The sequence below is a fragment of the Cricetulus griseus genome, chromosome 7 (assembly GCF_003668045.3).
Source record: "Cricetulus griseus strain 17A/GY chromosome 7, alternate assembly CriGri-PICRH-1.0, whole genome shotgun sequence".
NCBI classification, from domain to species: Eukaryota; Metazoa; Chordata; class Mammalia; order Rodentia; family Cricetidae; genus Cricetulus; species Cricetulus griseus.
The window spans coordinates 133,253,686-133,269,815 of NC_048600.1; the positions used below are offsets into that span (position 1 = coordinate 133,253,686).

General features: G+C 53.5%; 2 protein-coding genes across 10 annotated transcripts; one reads left to right on the forward strand and one right to left on the reverse strand.

Moving 5' to 3' along the window:
- Positions 1 to 8,448: 8,448 nt before the first annotated feature.
- On the reverse strand, positions 8,449 to 11,318 carry Rfng (RFNG O-fucosylpeptide 3-beta-N-acetylglucosaminyltransferase). Its single transcript, XM_027425353.2, is given in 9 exon segments — positions 8,449 to 9,160; positions 9,250 to 9,335; positions 9,603 to 9,768; positions 9,850 to 9,938; positions 10,206 to 10,359; positions 10,464 to 10,566; positions 10,878 to 10,926; positions 11,029 to 11,237; positions 11,240 to 11,318. Coding segments are annotated over 9 exon segments (1,002 nt in total). The 5' UTR covers positions 11,304 to 11,318; the 3' UTR covers positions 8,449 to 9,078.
- Positions 11,319 to 11,365: 47 nt separating this feature from the next.
- Gps1 (G protein pathway suppressor 1) lies at positions 11,366 to 16,114 on the forward strand. 9 transcript variants are annotated; one of them, XM_027425347.2, is made up of 14 exons: positions 11,366 to 11,485; positions 12,226 to 12,318; positions 12,623 to 12,804; positions 13,248 to 13,424; positions 13,512 to 13,647; positions 13,740 to 13,817; positions 14,014 to 14,074; positions 14,454 to 14,539; positions 14,743 to 14,837; positions 14,915 to 15,020; positions 15,101 to 15,181; positions 15,266 to 15,403; positions 15,488 to 15,622; positions 15,696 to 15,770. In XM_027425347.2, exons 1-14 carry the CDS (start codon positions 11,453 to 11,455, stop codon positions 15,768 to 15,770), a joined length of 1,476 nt encoding a protein of 491 aa, XP_027281148.1. In that variant the 5' UTR covers positions 11,366 to 11,452. The 9 variants fall into 9 exon arrangements, with proteins under 9 accessions (XP_027281148.1, XP_027281152.1, XP_027281150.1 ...); XM_027425351.2 differs by having other exon boundaries at positions 11,435 to 11,485; positions 13,260 to 13,424; XM_027425349.1 differs by having other exon boundaries at positions 11,453 to 11,485; positions 14,017 to 14,074.
- Positions 16,115 to 16,130: the final 16 nt, after the last annotated feature.

Genomic DNA, 16,130 nt, shown 5'->3' on the forward strand with positions numbered 1-16,130 from the left:
TACATGTCTTTATCCCAGCACCCAGGAGGCAGAGGTAAGAGGATCTCTGTGAGTTTGAGGCCAGTGTGGTTTACATAGAGAGTAAACAGAGAGAGGACAGCCAGTACTACATAGTCTCTGTTGCAAAAGACCAAAAAAGCCAGGTGGGGTGGCAAATGCCTTTAATCCCAGCACTTGCAGGGCAGAGGCAAGCAGATAGATCTTTGTGAATTTGAGGTTAGCCTGGTTGACAGCCAGGCTGTTACACAGAGAAACCCTGTCTTCAAAGACAAAAAAAAAATATTTTATATGTGTGGGTGTTTTGTTTGTACATATATTTACGGGCCACTTGCATCAGAAGCCAGAAGATGGCATCAGATCCTCTGGAACTGAAGTATTGGATGGTTGTGAGACACGGTATGGGCTCTAGGAACGGAATCAGGGTCCTCTGGAACAGCAGCCAGCTTCCCTAACTGCTGAAGCATCTCTCTGGCTTATGTAACCACATGCAGAGACTCTGTATCTAAACTCTGCAGCTTCTTTAAATATTTTGTAGCCATTTGGTCACTTACCTATCTACATGTGCATAATGAACACACACACACACACACACACACACACACACACAGTGACATGTAACCTGAAACTCAAAGTTATTATCTAAGACTAAAGTAAGAAGATAAACCTTGCTTGCCAACAGCCAGGCCATCAAAGGAAACTCAAATTACTTGTAAATTGTCGAAAACCAAAGTAACTTTTGAATTTACTGTTACCTGATACATTCTGACATCGTGGAAAGACACAAGAGTGTGCTATGTTTCTGACACTCTGTATTCACAACACCTGCCCAGAGTAGAGTAGATCAAACCTGCCGGGGTCAACTAAACATGCCCACTGTCTCCTAGGTCAACTAAACATGCCCACTGTCTCCTAGGTCAACCAAACATGCCAAACACTGTCCCCTAGGTCAACCAAACATGCTAAAATACTGTCCCCTAGGTCAACTAAACATGCCAAACACTGTCCCCTAGGTCAACCAAACATGCCAAACACTGTCCCCTAGGTCAACCAAACATGCCAAACACTGTCCCCTAGGTCAACCAAACATGCTAAAATACTGTCCCCTAGGTCAACCAAACAGGCCAAACACTGTCCCCTAGGTCAACCAAATATGCCAAACACTGTCCCCTAGGTCAACCAAACATGCTAAAATACTGTCCCCTAGGTCAACTAAACATGGCAAACACTGTCCCCTAGGTCAACCAAACATGCCAAACACTGTCTCCTAGGTCAACCAAACATGCCAAACACTGTCCCCTAGGTCAACCAAACATGCCAAACACTGTCCCCTAGGTCAACCAAACATGCCAAACACTGTCCCCTAGGTCAACCAAACATGCCAAACACTGTCCCCTAGGTCAACCAAACATGGCAAACACTGTCCCCTAGGTCAACTAAGCACATTCACACACTTCACCTTCTATACAGGCTTGCTGGAGTTCCTGCCAAGCCAGAAACAGGTGTTTTTCTTTTTTTTTAATGTGGTTCTCTACAAGATTACTGCTTGTCATGAGGCCCTTGGCACTCCTAATGCCTCCCCTAATTCCTTAGTCACCTAGAGTCACCCAAAATGGGTTGGGAGAGCAACTGTTTCTTCTCTTCAGGGTCCAGGACATCCTCATGTAGCTAAATCTCTAATGAGACAACTGCCATCAAGCCTACCGTTATAGACCGACAGATAAATATGCACATGATATATGGAAATAACGCTGATTCAGAGTCCATGCTTAGACAAACTCCTTTTGTCTGTTGCTAAGTCCTTGCAAGGCTTAGATCCTGGAATCCTGACTAGGGCCAGTGAGGAAGAAATGACAAATACATTAGCACACAGACAAGCTGGGCTCAGGTGGTCTTCACTCTGTAATAGAAAAGCCACAGCACTGCAGAATCCCGGTGTGATTATGGCATATAGTTGAACAAGGGAGGCAGGGTCATTGTATACAGCTGAACCGGGAGGCCGGTTTAGCCTATCTCTATAGGAGATCGGTCGTAACAGGGTGTGGGTGCAGAAAGCTACAGAGGACATTTTCTGCAAACACTGTCAACATTCCAATCAGACCAGGGCTGAGGCATCGGGGGTCCTTGATATGTCCATGTCAACAACCCACATTCACTAGGGACTTCTCTCACTCCCTATAATCCACAAGTTCGTAAATGGAGGACCAAGCAGCTGCAGTTCTCCTTTAGGGGTACCATGGTAGCACATTCAGCATTTCCCATGGCTCTAGACCCTTAAGGTACCTTGAGCCTTCTTACCTAAGCCTAAAATAGTGTGAAAAGCCCATATAGCAAAAAATAAAATAAAAAACAGGCATGGTCCCTACAAAATTTCAAGTTTCCCTGCCAGGGGCTGGAGAGATGACTCAGCAGTTAGGAGGACTGGCTGCTCCCGAAGAACACTTGAGTTCAATCCCAGCACCCACCTGGTGGTTCACAACCATCTGTAACTCCAATGCCAGGGGATCTTGTGCCCTCTTCTGGCCACTGTAGGCACTGCAGAAATATGATGCACAGCAAACAAAATAAGAACACTCAAAAATAAAAATAAATCTTGCTTACCTGCAAAAAACCAATTGGCGTAATCGTATAATATCCCAGAAGAACTCAAAGAAACAATAAAAGCAAGGTCCAAAATACTCTGTTGGGAAAGGGCTGGTGGAGATCTCTAAGGCCTTGGAAGGCAGGTACTGGTCTCTGCCTGGAGATTAGGCTGGGGTCTGCTCACCTGTTGAGTGGCTATGTTCATGAGATTCAAATTATGTAACAAGGGCTGAGGAAATGGTCCAATCTGTTCACTGCTTTTCAAGTATGAGTTCTGAAGTTTGATTCCCAGACTCTGTGTAAAAGAAATTAGGAGTGTTAACCAGGTGGTGGTGCAGGCCTTTAATCCCAGCACTCAGGAGGCAGAGGCAGGCGGATCTCTGTGAGTTTGAGGCCAGCCTGGTCTATAGAGCGAGTTCCAGGACAGCTTCCAAAGCAATACAGAAAAACCCTGCCTCAAAAAACCCCCCAAAAATTATTACATTTTTTAAAAATTTTTTTAATTTTTAATTTATTACATTTTTATTGATTTTTGTCTATGTGTGTGTGCAGGCATGCCATGGTGGAAGTGCGGAGGACAACTTTTGGGAGTTGGTTCTCTCCATCCAATGTGCAGCCCCAGGGACTGCATCCAGGTTAGGCAGCCTTCTGGCAAGCACCCCTTTATCCACTGGACATCTCACCAGCCCTTGACTAACTTCAAGAAACACCGAGGATTCCTAACTTCTAACCAATCCATTCTACCTATGTCTTGAACAACAGCCAGCGCCATTGGCCTTCCTGTGACCAGCCAGCTATGGCTTTTCCTGGCAGATTTTAACCCAGACCCTGACACTGAGATCCTGGTATGACCCTGAGCCAGAATTCCATAATTTCTCACAGAGGTTCCTTCCCTAAACACCTCCCTGTCTGAACCCTGAACTCATCCCTTTTCTCTTGGGCCCTCTGATGGATGAGCTCACACTCTAGATCCCATAACACCTGTGCCACACACGCTTGGCGCTTTAATTCCTTTTTCCTTGTGGTCTCAAGCCACTCCATCTCAGAAGACTGTGGGGACACTCCCCTGTGCACTACTCTGTTGTCACCACCAAAAGGAATATTGCCTTCACATTCAAGCGTCATTGCTAGGAGACACATATACACACAACTCAGCAGGCTCTCATCCGTGGATTCTATTCTTTACAAAGGAGAAAACAAAGTGCGTCAGTGGCTTTCCAGAGGCGGACCTGGCCCCAGTGCTGGAAGGACTTGGAACAGCAGCCATTCTCTTCTGTCCCCAGCCGGCGGCTCTCTCTGTACTACAGCGCCCCCTGCTGTCTGTGTGCCTGCGGTCCCCGCAGCTGAACCGGAACTGTGAAGGTGTTTCAACTGCTACTCCTAGCTACTACGTGCATATCCATTGCTGCCTATCTTCAGAGTCTACCCCTGCTCCCGAGGAGTGCGCTCCCACCTAGTCTTCCTTGAGAGACGTTCCACTGTAGCTCACAGACCCCCAGGGGCTCATGTCTGACACTCAAGTCTCTTCCCAGAATATCTGAGCTGCAGGAATGAGGACATCAGAGTAGAAGATTGTTAGAAATCTTCAGCCATAGACAAAAACTAGACAAGAGTGCACAGCTAGTCACCCAAGAGAAACACAAAAATGCTGTGCATAGCCTTCAACTTGACCAAGAGAATCGTGAGACAATTGACCCAAGATAGCCACACATGCTTGACCACCCGTGCTCAGAGCTCAGCTTTGGCAGAGGAGAGGGAACTTTCCCTCCATTTGCTTATTTTTTTTTTTTTGTAAGTTTCCATCAGGATTAACTCAGCCCATTGCTGCACCTGCCCTGAGCACTGTGGAGATTTGGTGTGGAGCTCCTGGCAGCTCTGGGTAGCTTGCTCTTTGAATTAAAAACAAAACATCCAAGGAGCCTTGAAAGGCTTTCTGGCCTCAGTGTCATACACACAACGGTCAGAGACGGGCCACTGTGTAGATGGAGCCCTAGGATTTTCCAAAGGTGTTCCCCAAGAAGGAAGAAAGCTAAGCTTTGAGAACAACTGGAAGATCCTAAAGAGCAACACACATCCTAAAGATTCCCAAAGTGGTTGAGGAGATGGTTCAGTGGGTAGTGTCCTTGTGCAAATATGACCTCAGTTGGGATCCCTAGCATCCGGGTAAAAAGCTCTGGCAGGAGGATCCATGGGAGGAGGGACGAGGAGTAGTGGCTCCCTGACATCTAGTCGAGCTGAAATGGTAAGCTTCAGGCTCACTGAGAGACCCTGTCTCTAAAATAACATGGAAATCAATTCCAGATGACAGCCAGCACCAACCCCAGGCCTCTACATGAGCATGAGTGTACACAGGGGAACAAACACACAAAGAGACAGAGAGGTGGCTCTCTCTTACACACACACACATCAGAAACTGTGGACAGGAAAACATGACAAGTAAAGCTATATTCAGAAGGTTATATATTTAGGACATACGAGTTGTGTACTTGGGTGGTCTTAACCTCACTATGAAGTTTTGAACTCCTAATCTTTTTCTTCTTCCACACACTGGGTGCTGAGATTGGAGGTGTGCACATCATACCCAGATTTCTTTCTTTCTTTCTTTCTTTCTTTCTTTCTTTCTTTCTTTCTTTCTTTCTTTCTTCTTCTTCTTCTTCTTCTTCTTCTTCTTCTTCTTCTTCTTCTTCTTCTTCTTCTTTTTGTTTTTCGAGACAGGGTTTCTCTGTGTAGCTTTGGAGCCTATCCTGGCACTCGCTCTGGAGACCAGGCTGGCCTCAAACTCACAGAGATCCACCTGCCTCTGCCTCCTGAGTGCTGGGATTAAAGGCGTGCGCCACCAACGCCCAGATTCTTTTTTCTTTTCCCTCCCTCCCTCCTTCCCTCCACCCCTTCCTTCCTTCCTTTCTTTTCAAAACAGGGTTTCTCTGTGGCTTTGAAGGCTGTCCTGGAACTCACTCTATAGACCAGGTTGGTCTCGAACTCACAGAGATTCACCTGCCTCTGCCTCCCGAGCACTGGGATTAAAGGCGTGCGCCACCAACGCCCAAGTAACAGATCATTTGTTTTATTTTTTAAAGATTTATTTTGTATATATTGTTCTGTCTGCATGTCTGCCTGCAGGCCAGAAGAGGGCACCAGATCTCATTACGGATGGTTTTGAGCCACCATGTGGTTGCTGGGAATTGAACTCAGGACCTCTGGAAGAGCAGCCAGTGCTGTTAACCTCTGAGCCATCCCTCCAGCCCCGGATCATTTATTAAAGAGAACTTTATGTCTGCTTTCTCCTCATGAACCAAAGATACCAGTGAGATGGAGTGGGAGCTACTGCTTCAGATATTAGTGGGCTGTGCGATGCTTAGGGCACAGGGACCAGCCTTGGCAGGCGGAGGTACTGGAGACACCGCCACATATTCTTTATCCTGTAGCAAGCTGCATTAACTCTGCAAAGCCTCTGGCAGTCAACATCTTGTCTGTTCTGGGTGGTTACCATCCCTGCAGAGTCTGCAAACACCCCTCCTGTTGGTGTGGATTTGTTTCCATACTTGGCCCCTGTAACCCAAAGACACTGTGCTTACTGGTGGAGCCCATGAGTGAATACAGGACAGGGTAAGAAGGAAATTTTTGCATGCTAAGGGCAAAGAGGAGGCCTCTAAATTCCAGGTGCTGGATGGAGTTGAGATTTGCAACATTCCCACACTGGGGTCACAGGCAGGTGAATAGGTCACGGCTGAACTGGCCCACACAGGTAACATCTTTCCTCATAGTATCTTAGTGTTGCTGTAAGCAGCTTTCCACAGCTCCATGCTCTCTTGCTTCGTCCAGTTCAACTGTGTGCCTGCTTCCCAGCCTTAGCCCTTGCCCTTCTACCCAGAACCCTACTGAACAGAAACAGAGCTTCTCCCTGGAATGCCAGCAGTCAGCAGTCGAAGGCCCCAAGACTGTAAGGTTTGACCCAAAATGGAGTTCTTCTTCCTTTTGCGTGTGTATACCTGTTCACGTGGAGGCTACCCTCAGGTGCCGTTCCTTAAGTATAACACATCTTGTTTTATTCTCTTGCTTTTTTTTTTTTTTTTCCTGTTTTCTTTGTTTGTTTGTTTTTCGGAACAGGGTTTCTCTGCAGCTTTGGAACTCACTCTGTAGACCAGGCTGGCTTCCAACACAGAGATCCACCTGCCTCTGCCTCCCGAGTGATGGGATTAAAAGCCAGCACCATCACTGCCCAGTCTCTTCTTTTTTTCTTTTTTTTTTTTTTTTTGAGACAGGATTTCTCTATGTAACAGCCCAGGCTATCTTGGAACTAGCTCCATAGACCAGGTTGGCCTCAAATTCACAGAGATCAATACCTGTCTCTGCCTCTGGAGTACTGGGATTAAAGGCAAGCACCACCATGCCAGGCTTATTTTTTTCTTTTAATGTGGGTTTTGTAGCCCAAACTCATATCCTCAGGTTTGCATGGTAAGCACTGCAGTGATCGAGCCATCTGTCTGGTCCCCCAGGGTCTGTCTTTCTTGTGTTGAAACCAGGTCTGTATAGTCTAGGCTGGTCTTGAACCATCCATCTTCCTGAGCACTGAGATTACTGGCTTGCACCACCATGCAGGGCTCTGGGGCATGTTTTCCTTCTGGTGAGCACAACCCAGTCATGCCATCTTGCTTCCTGCCCTTCACACACATAAGCTCTTCCAGCGACGCCGGGGAGCCGTAAGCCCATCCCAGGTTGGAGTCATCATAAATGAGAATTGTATTTACCGTACCTAAGCCCCCACCGTACCTTAGCTTAACAGCACAGCCTGTTCTGCCCACAGCAGTGTCCATCCTCAAGATCTCACTGCTAGGACTATCAAGTACTCAGTATCTGGAGAGAAAGTTGTATGGTGCATTCCCAGTCCAGGAGAAGACTATTTAACTTACAGTAGGATTACTTGAGACAGTGTCTTTACTTAGCCCTGGCTGGCCTGGAACTCATGATTTAGATCAGGCTGGCCTCAAACCTGGGTGATCCTTTTGCTTCAGCCTTCCCAGTGTTGAGATGACATGTGTGAGCCACTGCACCCAGCTTTGAAGCTCCTCAGTATGGAAAGCATGTTCATTAACACCATGACACCCGCCCCCTTCTTGTGGCTTCACAAGTTCTAGGCCAAGTGTTCCACCATGAGCCATGCCTTCCGCCCTAGTGTACGCTACATTAAAAAGTCCTTGCCGGGTATGGTGGCACACAACTTCTTTTCCATTCCTCAGGAGACAGAGGGAGGCAGTTGGACCTCTGTGAGTTCAAGGTTCATCTGGTCCACATAGCAAGCTCCAGTACAGCTAGGGCTACAAAAGAAGACCCTGTCTCAAACAGAACAAAATGAAACAAAGTCCTAAGTTGAACCATCCTAAGCCAGGGACCATCAATCGCACCTATACACACCAACACCCATAAGCACACATGGGCAGGGTTCAGGGTGCACACCCTTTTTCAGCATGTTCACACAAACACTATACATGTATCCATGCACACAGGCATACTCGTACACACATCAGCTATGCCTACATGCTCCCATGTACCCAGGCACAACCATGCACATGGCGGCCATGCCCCACACTCTCATATAACTAGCATGCCCATGCACAAACACCTGTGCCATACAGGCCTTTACACTCAGGCAGTTATGCACATGGCAGTCATGCTCACATATGTGTGTCAGTGGTTCCATCATGAGTGTTGAGACAGACCACTCTGGAGTCCTGCTTGGCCTCATAGTATGGAGTTAAGGAGGTGGGCAGTGCTGTAGGAACAGGCCTTCCTGGAAGAACACGCTGTGTGGACATCTGCAAAGCTGAGCTGCCAGGCATCTCGGTCACTTATTACAAGAGGAGCCAAACCAAGAATGATAGAGAAGCCTTTACTCGACACTGTAGCCACTTCCCCACAGTGTACCTCTATAAAAGGTGCTGGGTCTGCGTCTTGCTCTTGAGGGGCCTAAAGGAAAGGCTCTCACTATGCTGTTGATCTGTGGGAAGCTCAGGGAGGCCAAGGGTTGAGGTAATGGAAGAACAGCAGGGCTGCTTGGAAGCACAGCCTTGAGGCATCCACTGGCCAGGTAGTCTGCACATTCTGGGTTTGGACAGTGGCCCTGTGAGCCCTCTAGGAAGTCTGTGGCCAGACCTGGAGCCCACTCCTTAATGCCCAGCCCGCCCTGGTGAGGATGAGCTGCAGCTGTAGGAGGCTGGGAACCAGTCCCCTCCTGGCCACAGTCACTGCGTAGGGTGGTAGACCTTATCAATGGGAAGACCTTCGGGCTGGGCTAGGAGCATCGGCAGCTCAACGGCATTGCCTCTCTCGATTTTCCTGATGATCTTGGTGCGTGCAGCCCACTGTCCTCACTTTCCCGAGGTACCTGGTGTCCAACTGGAAGAGGGATCTCGGGAGGTCTTCAAGCAGCCTTATCTGCTGCTGAGTGATTGAGTCCAAGGCCTGAGGGAGCCAGGTAGAGCAGCCACCTGGGGTCATCGGTTACCGAAAAGCTACCTCACCCCTGTTCTTCACAGGACACCAGTGGGTGTCTGGGTAGAGAAGGCAGTGCACAGACTGAAACCTGTCAGGGGAAGAAGTGAGGTCAGGCCTGCTGGGCAGGGGGCTGACACCAGAGCCCTCTAGGGATAAAAGCCCCCAGTGCCCACTCACCGCGTAGGGTCCTGTTGTATACTGAAACTTCCAGCCACATTTACCACATTACGTGGGTTCTCAGGACCCCCATAGCTCAGGGTGACCTGAGAGAGGGATCAGGGAGAGTGAGGGTCAGTTCTTCCTTCTGGGTACTACACCTGCCAGAGGAAACTTCTCTCACCCCTCAGGCTTAGGGAGGCCCTGCCCCTCTGAGATTTGCCATGAGCTTCTGCTCTTGAGGGTCTTTCATGCAGCAGGTAATGTCTTGGCCCAGGGTCCACTCCCCAGGGACAAGGATATCCCGAGGCTAGCCCTGGACAACTGGGGGACCCCCGGGAGGTAGGGCCCGGCCAGGCTGGGGTGTCTTCTACCTGCTGCAGAACGGCATCGGATGGCAGTCTCTGCAGGTTTTCCAGGTGGGAGTGGAACAGGGTGCTGTGAAGCAGACGGGCACCCAGAAGCCCTTCCACAATGTAGCCCACTGTGCAGTCATCAGGCAGGCGTACCCGCTCGGCTGTGCTCATGAAACTGCCTAGGCTGGAGGGTGGGCTAGTCAACACCCCTGTAGCCCTTAGCACCCCCAAAGCCAGGCAGCTGGGCTCCCAGTCTCCCACTTACCTGGCCCATGGACTCATTTTGAGGGCAAGGCCCCTGCTCAGGCAGAACCCAGCCCCACCAGTAGCAAACCAGAACTTCACTGTGTTTGACTGGAAAAAGGGAAAGCTTGGTCAAGGATGCCCAGGATGGCACTCCTCACCATCAACCCTCCAAATGAATCATGTCATCCTGGACTTCCGTTTGCAGAGGCACAGGATGTCCCTAACAAGTCACCTTGGCCTTTAGGACCTTCTTTGTCACTACGCCTGACTCGCCAGCTCTGTAGGACCTGGACCCAGGCTACCTGGCCGGCTCATGCCTGTCTTAGCCTATTCTCACTCTGGCAGCCTCAGGGAGGATGTTGGCCCAGCACTCACGGTGCGGCCACCCTGGACCCTCTCCGTGGCCTCGATGGGGTGGTCCAGACTGGGTCGCCCCAGGTAGATGTCCTGGTTGGAAGAGAAGGTGGAAAGCAGGTGCAGCAGGCTTTCAGGGTTCACGTAGTTGTCATCGTCCACGTGGCAGAACCATCTGAAGGTGGAGGGAGAGGCCTGTGCACTGAGGCCCCCCATTTGGGTGGGAGCCTCCACCGTGCTCCGCCCTGGGTTCTCTCTCTGATGGGTGAGGTTACTTACTTTCGTCCAGATTCTATGAACTTATCATATTCCACTGACATTTTACAGCACAGTGCTTGGCGGGTGCGCACGGCAGAGCAGTTGGTGTTGATCATGCGGCCGCCTGCGCAGTTGGAAGAAATGTGAAATGGAGGGTTGACATCCAGCTCGCCTCCCCTTAGGGTTAGGCTGGAGGATGCCTGTCCAGCCAGTGGGCCCGGTTCAACGGCAGCCCCACCACAGCCCTCATTCTGAAGCCGATGGCGTGGCTTCCTCGAGGAATGTGGGTGACAGTGGCCCGTGGCAGCCTGCCAGGAACTGGGGGACCTGATGCCTGGAAGGGTGGGCACATGGACGGGTGAGCGGGCTCTGCCCTCCACCAGCCGTGTGACTCTAGCCAAGGAGCAGCGTGGCCCGGGTGGGGGAGCTTCTCACCTGCCAGCATCTGGAGCTCTCGGTCGTCTCCATCGGTGAAAATGAAAGTCTGCGGGAGGAAACTCCGTGAGGTGCGAGTGGGTGTGGGAGCAAGTGCGGGGCCCCGGGGTGCGGGGTGCGGGGTGCGGCCGCGGGGCGGCGGGGTGCGGGCGGGGCGGGGCGCGCACCTGCCGAGGGCCCGTGAGATCCAGGTGCGCAGCAGCAGCCGCAGGCGCGGGCCGTGGTTCTTCCGAGTGGTCTTGACGGCGATGAAGACGTCGTCGGGCTGCAGGCGGGAGACCCCGAGAGGCAGAGCCGGGGTCGGGATCCGAGCGGGGTCCGGGGCGGGCGCGCGGGCGGGCAGCGGCAGCGGCAGCAGCGCAGCACAGCCAGGACCGCGGCCAGCGCGAGGCAGGCCCGGCACAGCAGCCCCCGCGCGCGGCTCATGCGATCGCCCGGCCCGGGCGCTGGGCGCCCGCCTGAGGGTGCGGCGGCCCCTTTAAGAGCCGCTAGCGCCCCTCCCCGCGCCCTGACCCGGAACTGACGGCCGCGGCGCCCCGGAAGTGAACGTCGCTCTGCGGCGCCGGGGGTGGAAGATGCCGCTGCCGGTTCAGGTGTTTAACCTGCAGGTAGGGGCTGGCGGCTGCGCTCGCCCGCCGCGCGGCGGTGCCGTCCAGGTCGGGCCGTGGTGGGCGGGGCGGGCGGGCGCGGGGCGGGCGGCGGGCGCGGGGCGAGGCCCCGGCGGGCGCGCGAGCATCGCCGGCCGCGGGCCGCTCCGGGCTCCGGCCCCCGCCCGCCCCCGCCTCGCGCGCCAACGCTTTTTCGCGCTGGTGCCGGCGGCCAGGATGCGGGGCAGCCCGGCGCCCAGCTCCGCCTCGTCGTCGGCCTCCGACCTGAGCCGCAGCCCCGCGCACAGCCGCTCGGACCTGCGGCCCGGCACGTCGGGCGACTACAACCTGAGCGTCAGCCTGTCGGCCTGCACGCTGCTCTCCGAGGTACCGCTGCGCGCCCGCGGGAGGCGGCCCCGCGTCGCTCGAGGCCCCGGCCCCGGCCCGGGCCCCCCGGCCCTCGAGGCCTCGCCGGCCTCTTCCGCGTGGCGACGGCGGCCTGTGCGCCGCGGCTGCTCTGTGGGCCGCGCCCGGAGGGGCGGCTGGGAACGCCGGCGGGCGCCGGAGGGCGGGAGGACCGGAGGAGTTGTGCCCCGCACCCGAGGGCGCAGAGCTGACGAGGGCGCCTGGCGGCCACACCTGTGGGAGATGAGCGCACTGCTGCCTTGGGAAACGTTGGGTCGAGCTGACCACGGAGGGCAGCAGCAGCCCCTGCTCGCCCAGGCGCCCAGGCGTGTCAGGGTGCTCTTTGTACCTTGCAGGGGGCTGTGGAACCCATGCAGATTGATGTGGATCCCCAGGAAGACCCCCAGAACGCACCTGATGTGAACTACGTGGTGGAGAACCCCACCCTGGTACGGATGGATCCTCGTGTGGGGGGAGAACTGCTGGCCACTTGGGTCTGTTGAGGGATCCGAGTCAGACGCCCCGCTGTTTACAGTGCGTCGCTTGGGAAGATGGCTGATTCTTAGCAACTGCTTTAGTCACATTTTTCGGTTTCCGGGTTTGCATTTGCCCACCTATGTTGGGTTCTTTGGCGGGTCTAAGACCCTGGGAAGGAAGTTGATTCTGTAGGCCCAAGGCCTAAGGAAAGATAGCGTGCTCTGGCTCAGGCTGTCAGGTCCTTGCTTACGCTCCCTCCCCCCCCCCCCCCCCCAGGATTTGGAGCAGTATGCAGCCAGCTACAGCGGCCTGATGCGCATTGAGCGGCTGCAGTTTATTGCAGACCGATGCCCTCCACTGCGGGTAGAGGCCTTGAAAATGGCCCTGTCCTTTGTGCAGAGGACCTTCAATGTGGATATGTATGAAGAGATCCACCGGAAGCTCTCTGAGGCCACTAGGTAAGGCCTCAGAGGGGGCAAGTGACCATGTGTGGGCTGGCAGGGCCTTTCTGTACTCCTGTCAACATGACTGGTGTCCCACTGTGATGTGCCCCGTCATGCACCGGTGTGACCATGTTAACTCCATGTGGTGGGGAAGTGGTAGCAGGCCCTATTTTTCCCTCTCCTGGCTTCCTTTGCCTCTGTGCAGACAACAGGAATTCCTAACTCTTGAGAACCTAGTGTGGCTGTCCTTTGCAGAAAAGTAAAAAATAAAGGCTTGGGTCAAAACCCCTCACCTTCCATTAAACTTCCCTATCTTACTGTGGGGTCCTAGGTCAGGAGTTGTCTCTGTGCCCCTGGTACAGATTGGGCCCTTTGGGTGGGGCAAGAGATAGGCAAAGGCTTGTGATATCCTCTCCCCTTCCTCTGGTCCTTGTGGTTATCACTGTCTTGATGGTTAGGTTGTCCTTCAGGGAGCTGCAGAATGCGCCCGATGCCATCCCCGAAAGTGCAGTGGAGCCCCCACCCCTGGACACAGCCTGGGTGGAGGCCACTCGGAAGAAGGCCCTGCTGAAACTGGAGAAGCTGGACACAGACTTGAAGAATTATAAGGGCAATTCTATCAAAGAGAGCATCAGGTGCTGGCCTGTTCTGGGGCGGGGCAGAGGTGGGCAGCTGGGCTGGCTGGCTCCTCGACCAGGGTCCACTCACTGCCAGGCCTACAGGCGCGGCCATGATGACCTGGGTGACCACTACCTGGACTGTGGGGACCTCAGCAATGCCCTCAAATGTTACTCACGAGCCCGGGACTACTGCACCAGTGCCAAGCATGTCACCAACATGTGCCTCAATGTCATCAAGGTGGCCTGGGCGGTGGGCGGCAGGTGGGTGTGGTGGGCGGGGCCGCAAGGGGCCACCCCGACTGAGTCTGGCCTTGCCTGCTCATCTGCCAGGTCAGTGTCTACTTGCAAAATTGGTCACATGTGTTAAGCTATGTCAGCAAGGCGGAGTCCACTCCAGAGATTGCTGAGGTAAGGTCCACCGCCACAGATAACCCTGCTCAACAAGTCTGGCCCCCTGGTGGGCCCCCATACCCATTCCTAGCCGAAATCTCCTTTTGAGTATATTCTTGTCCCTTCTCAGGGTAGGTTGGGGACAGGGAGGAGAGCTCCTTGAATGAGGAGGGCAGGGGAGGGGGCCTCTCATGTCTGCTGCCTTCCCCTGTAGCAGCGTGGAGAGCGGGACAGCCAGACCCAAGCCATCCTCACCAAGCTCAAGTGTGCTGCAGGTGAGGCTTCCAGACACCTCAAGCCCTTATAACCTTCAGACAGGGCCCACCTTGGGGGAATAGCAGGAGATAGAGTACAGGCAGGCTTTAGGACATCAGTGTGTGTGTGTGGCACTTGCTTCAAGTTCAAGTAGAGAAGCTGGTTCCTGAGCCTGGCTATATGTTATGGGCATTCTGAGGATTCCCTGCAGACCTAACTTACAGGAATGTCTTCAGTCAGTTAGATGCTGTTACTAACAGGATTTCTGTCCCTCAACTGAGGAACACTGGGGGCAAGAGGCCAGTGGTGCTACCCACTGATGACCATGGTCTCCTAGGGCTCTAGCAACCTCTTTTAAATAGCCTAGCTTCATTGGTTTCCTCCCTGGTCCCCTTTTAGGCCTGGCTGAGCTGGCTGCACGGAAGTATAAGCAAGCTGCTAAGTGCTTCCTTCTGGCTTCTTTTGATCACTGCGACTTCCCAGAGGTGAGGAGGGGCATATGGGACTCTTCACCTTGTCCAAGTCTGTAAGAGGAAGTGAGGGCTGTTAACCTCCTGAATGAGGTCTAAGCATTCTGAGTGGGTAGTGGGAAGGGCAGGCCAGGCCCCAACACTGGCCTCCCTCCTTGGTCTGTGCACCAGTGAACCAGACGCAGGTGTCTGGACTCAGCTCCCCTTCTGCCTCTCAGCTGCTGTCCCCCAGCAATGTGGCTGTCTATGGTGGCCTGTGTGCCTTAGCCACTTTTGACCGGCAGGAGCTGCAACGCAATGTCATCTCCAGCAGGTAAGTTGGGTGGTGGGCTCCTACCTCTGTTCCTGCCTAGGCTCAGCCCCTTCTTAACTGAACACTGGTCTCCTCAGCTCCTTCAAGTTGTTCCTGGAGCTGGAGCCACAGGTCAGAGACATCATCTTCAAATTTTATGAGTCCAAGTATGCTTCATGCTTGAAGATGTTGGACGAGATGAAGGTAAGAGACAGGGTATATATAGTCACAGTGAGACTGGGCTGGGTTGTGCCTCAGGGTCACTGGCCAGCTCTCCTCTGCAGGACAACCTGCTCTTGGACATGTATCTGGCCCCCCACGTGAGGACACTATATACCCAGATTCGCAACCGGGCTCTCATTCAAGTAAGCAGAGGAGGGGTAGCAGAGGCTGTGTGGGGTGCAGACATTCTGTGGAGCAGTGGCTAGCTTGTGGCTTCTGTCCTGTAGTACTTCAGCCCCTACGTGTCAGCTGACATGCACAAGATGGCTGCAGCCTTCAACACGACAGTTGCAGCCCTGGAGGATGAGCTAACGCAGCTCATCCTGGAGGGTCTCATTAACGCCCGCATTGACTCGCACAGCAAGGTGGGTAGGCAGGGCTGGGGCTGCGGGAGCATGTGCTGTGGAGACCTGCTGGGCCATGGTGAGCCTTGTCTCGTGCCTGTGCAGATACTGTACGCACGAGACGTGGATCAGCGCAGCACCACCTTTGAGAAGTCCCTGCTGATGGGCAAGGAGTTCCAACGGCGCGCCAAAGCCATGATTCTGAGGGCAGCTGTGCTGCGCAACCAGATCCATGTGAAGGTGAGCGGCCTGGGGCTCAAAGGAATGCGCAGCACTTACACAGCCTCCACTGAACCCTCCCTGTCCATTGCAGTCTCCTCCTAGAGAAGGGAGCCAAGGGGAGCTAACTCCAGCCAACAGCCAGTCACGGATGAGCACCAACATGTGAAAGGCATCGCCCTGACCCTCACAGGATGGTCTGCACTCCTGCCCCGCCCATGGAAGCAGCACCTGCGCCTCCTGCCTGCTTCCTCAAGAGGAGGCTCCAGACTATGTGTGGTTCATTAGAGCAGCCTGGCCACTTGGATGCCAGTTCACTGCCCTTCCACTCTGAGGTATTCTCTGCTGTGGTAGGCAGGCTGCCCATTGTGGCCACTCAGGCCTGACTCTAGGTTTCTGTCTCAATGAAACAGACCGTGTGCAATGCCCAGGTAGGGGTACCTCAAACCCCTCCTGTCCGTGTGTAGTTCTGACTGCAGCAGTGTAGTCCATTAAAGTATAGATTGATCACTGCCCCGGGTTCTGGTCC

Coding starts and splice junctions, on each gene's coding strand:
- Gps1 (XM_027425343.1), top strand. CDS start 11,702: ATGCGGGGCAGCCCGGCGCCCAGCTCCGCCTCGTCGTCGGCCTCCGAC. Junction 13,425..13,511: donor TCTATCAAAGAGAGCATCAG/GTGCTGGCCTGT, acceptor CCAGGCCTACAG/GCGCGGCCATGATGACCTGG. Junction 14,075..14,453: donor CAAGCTCAAGTGTGCTGCAG/GTGAGGCTTCCA, acceptor GTCCCCTTTTAG/GCCTGGCTGAGCTGGCTGCA.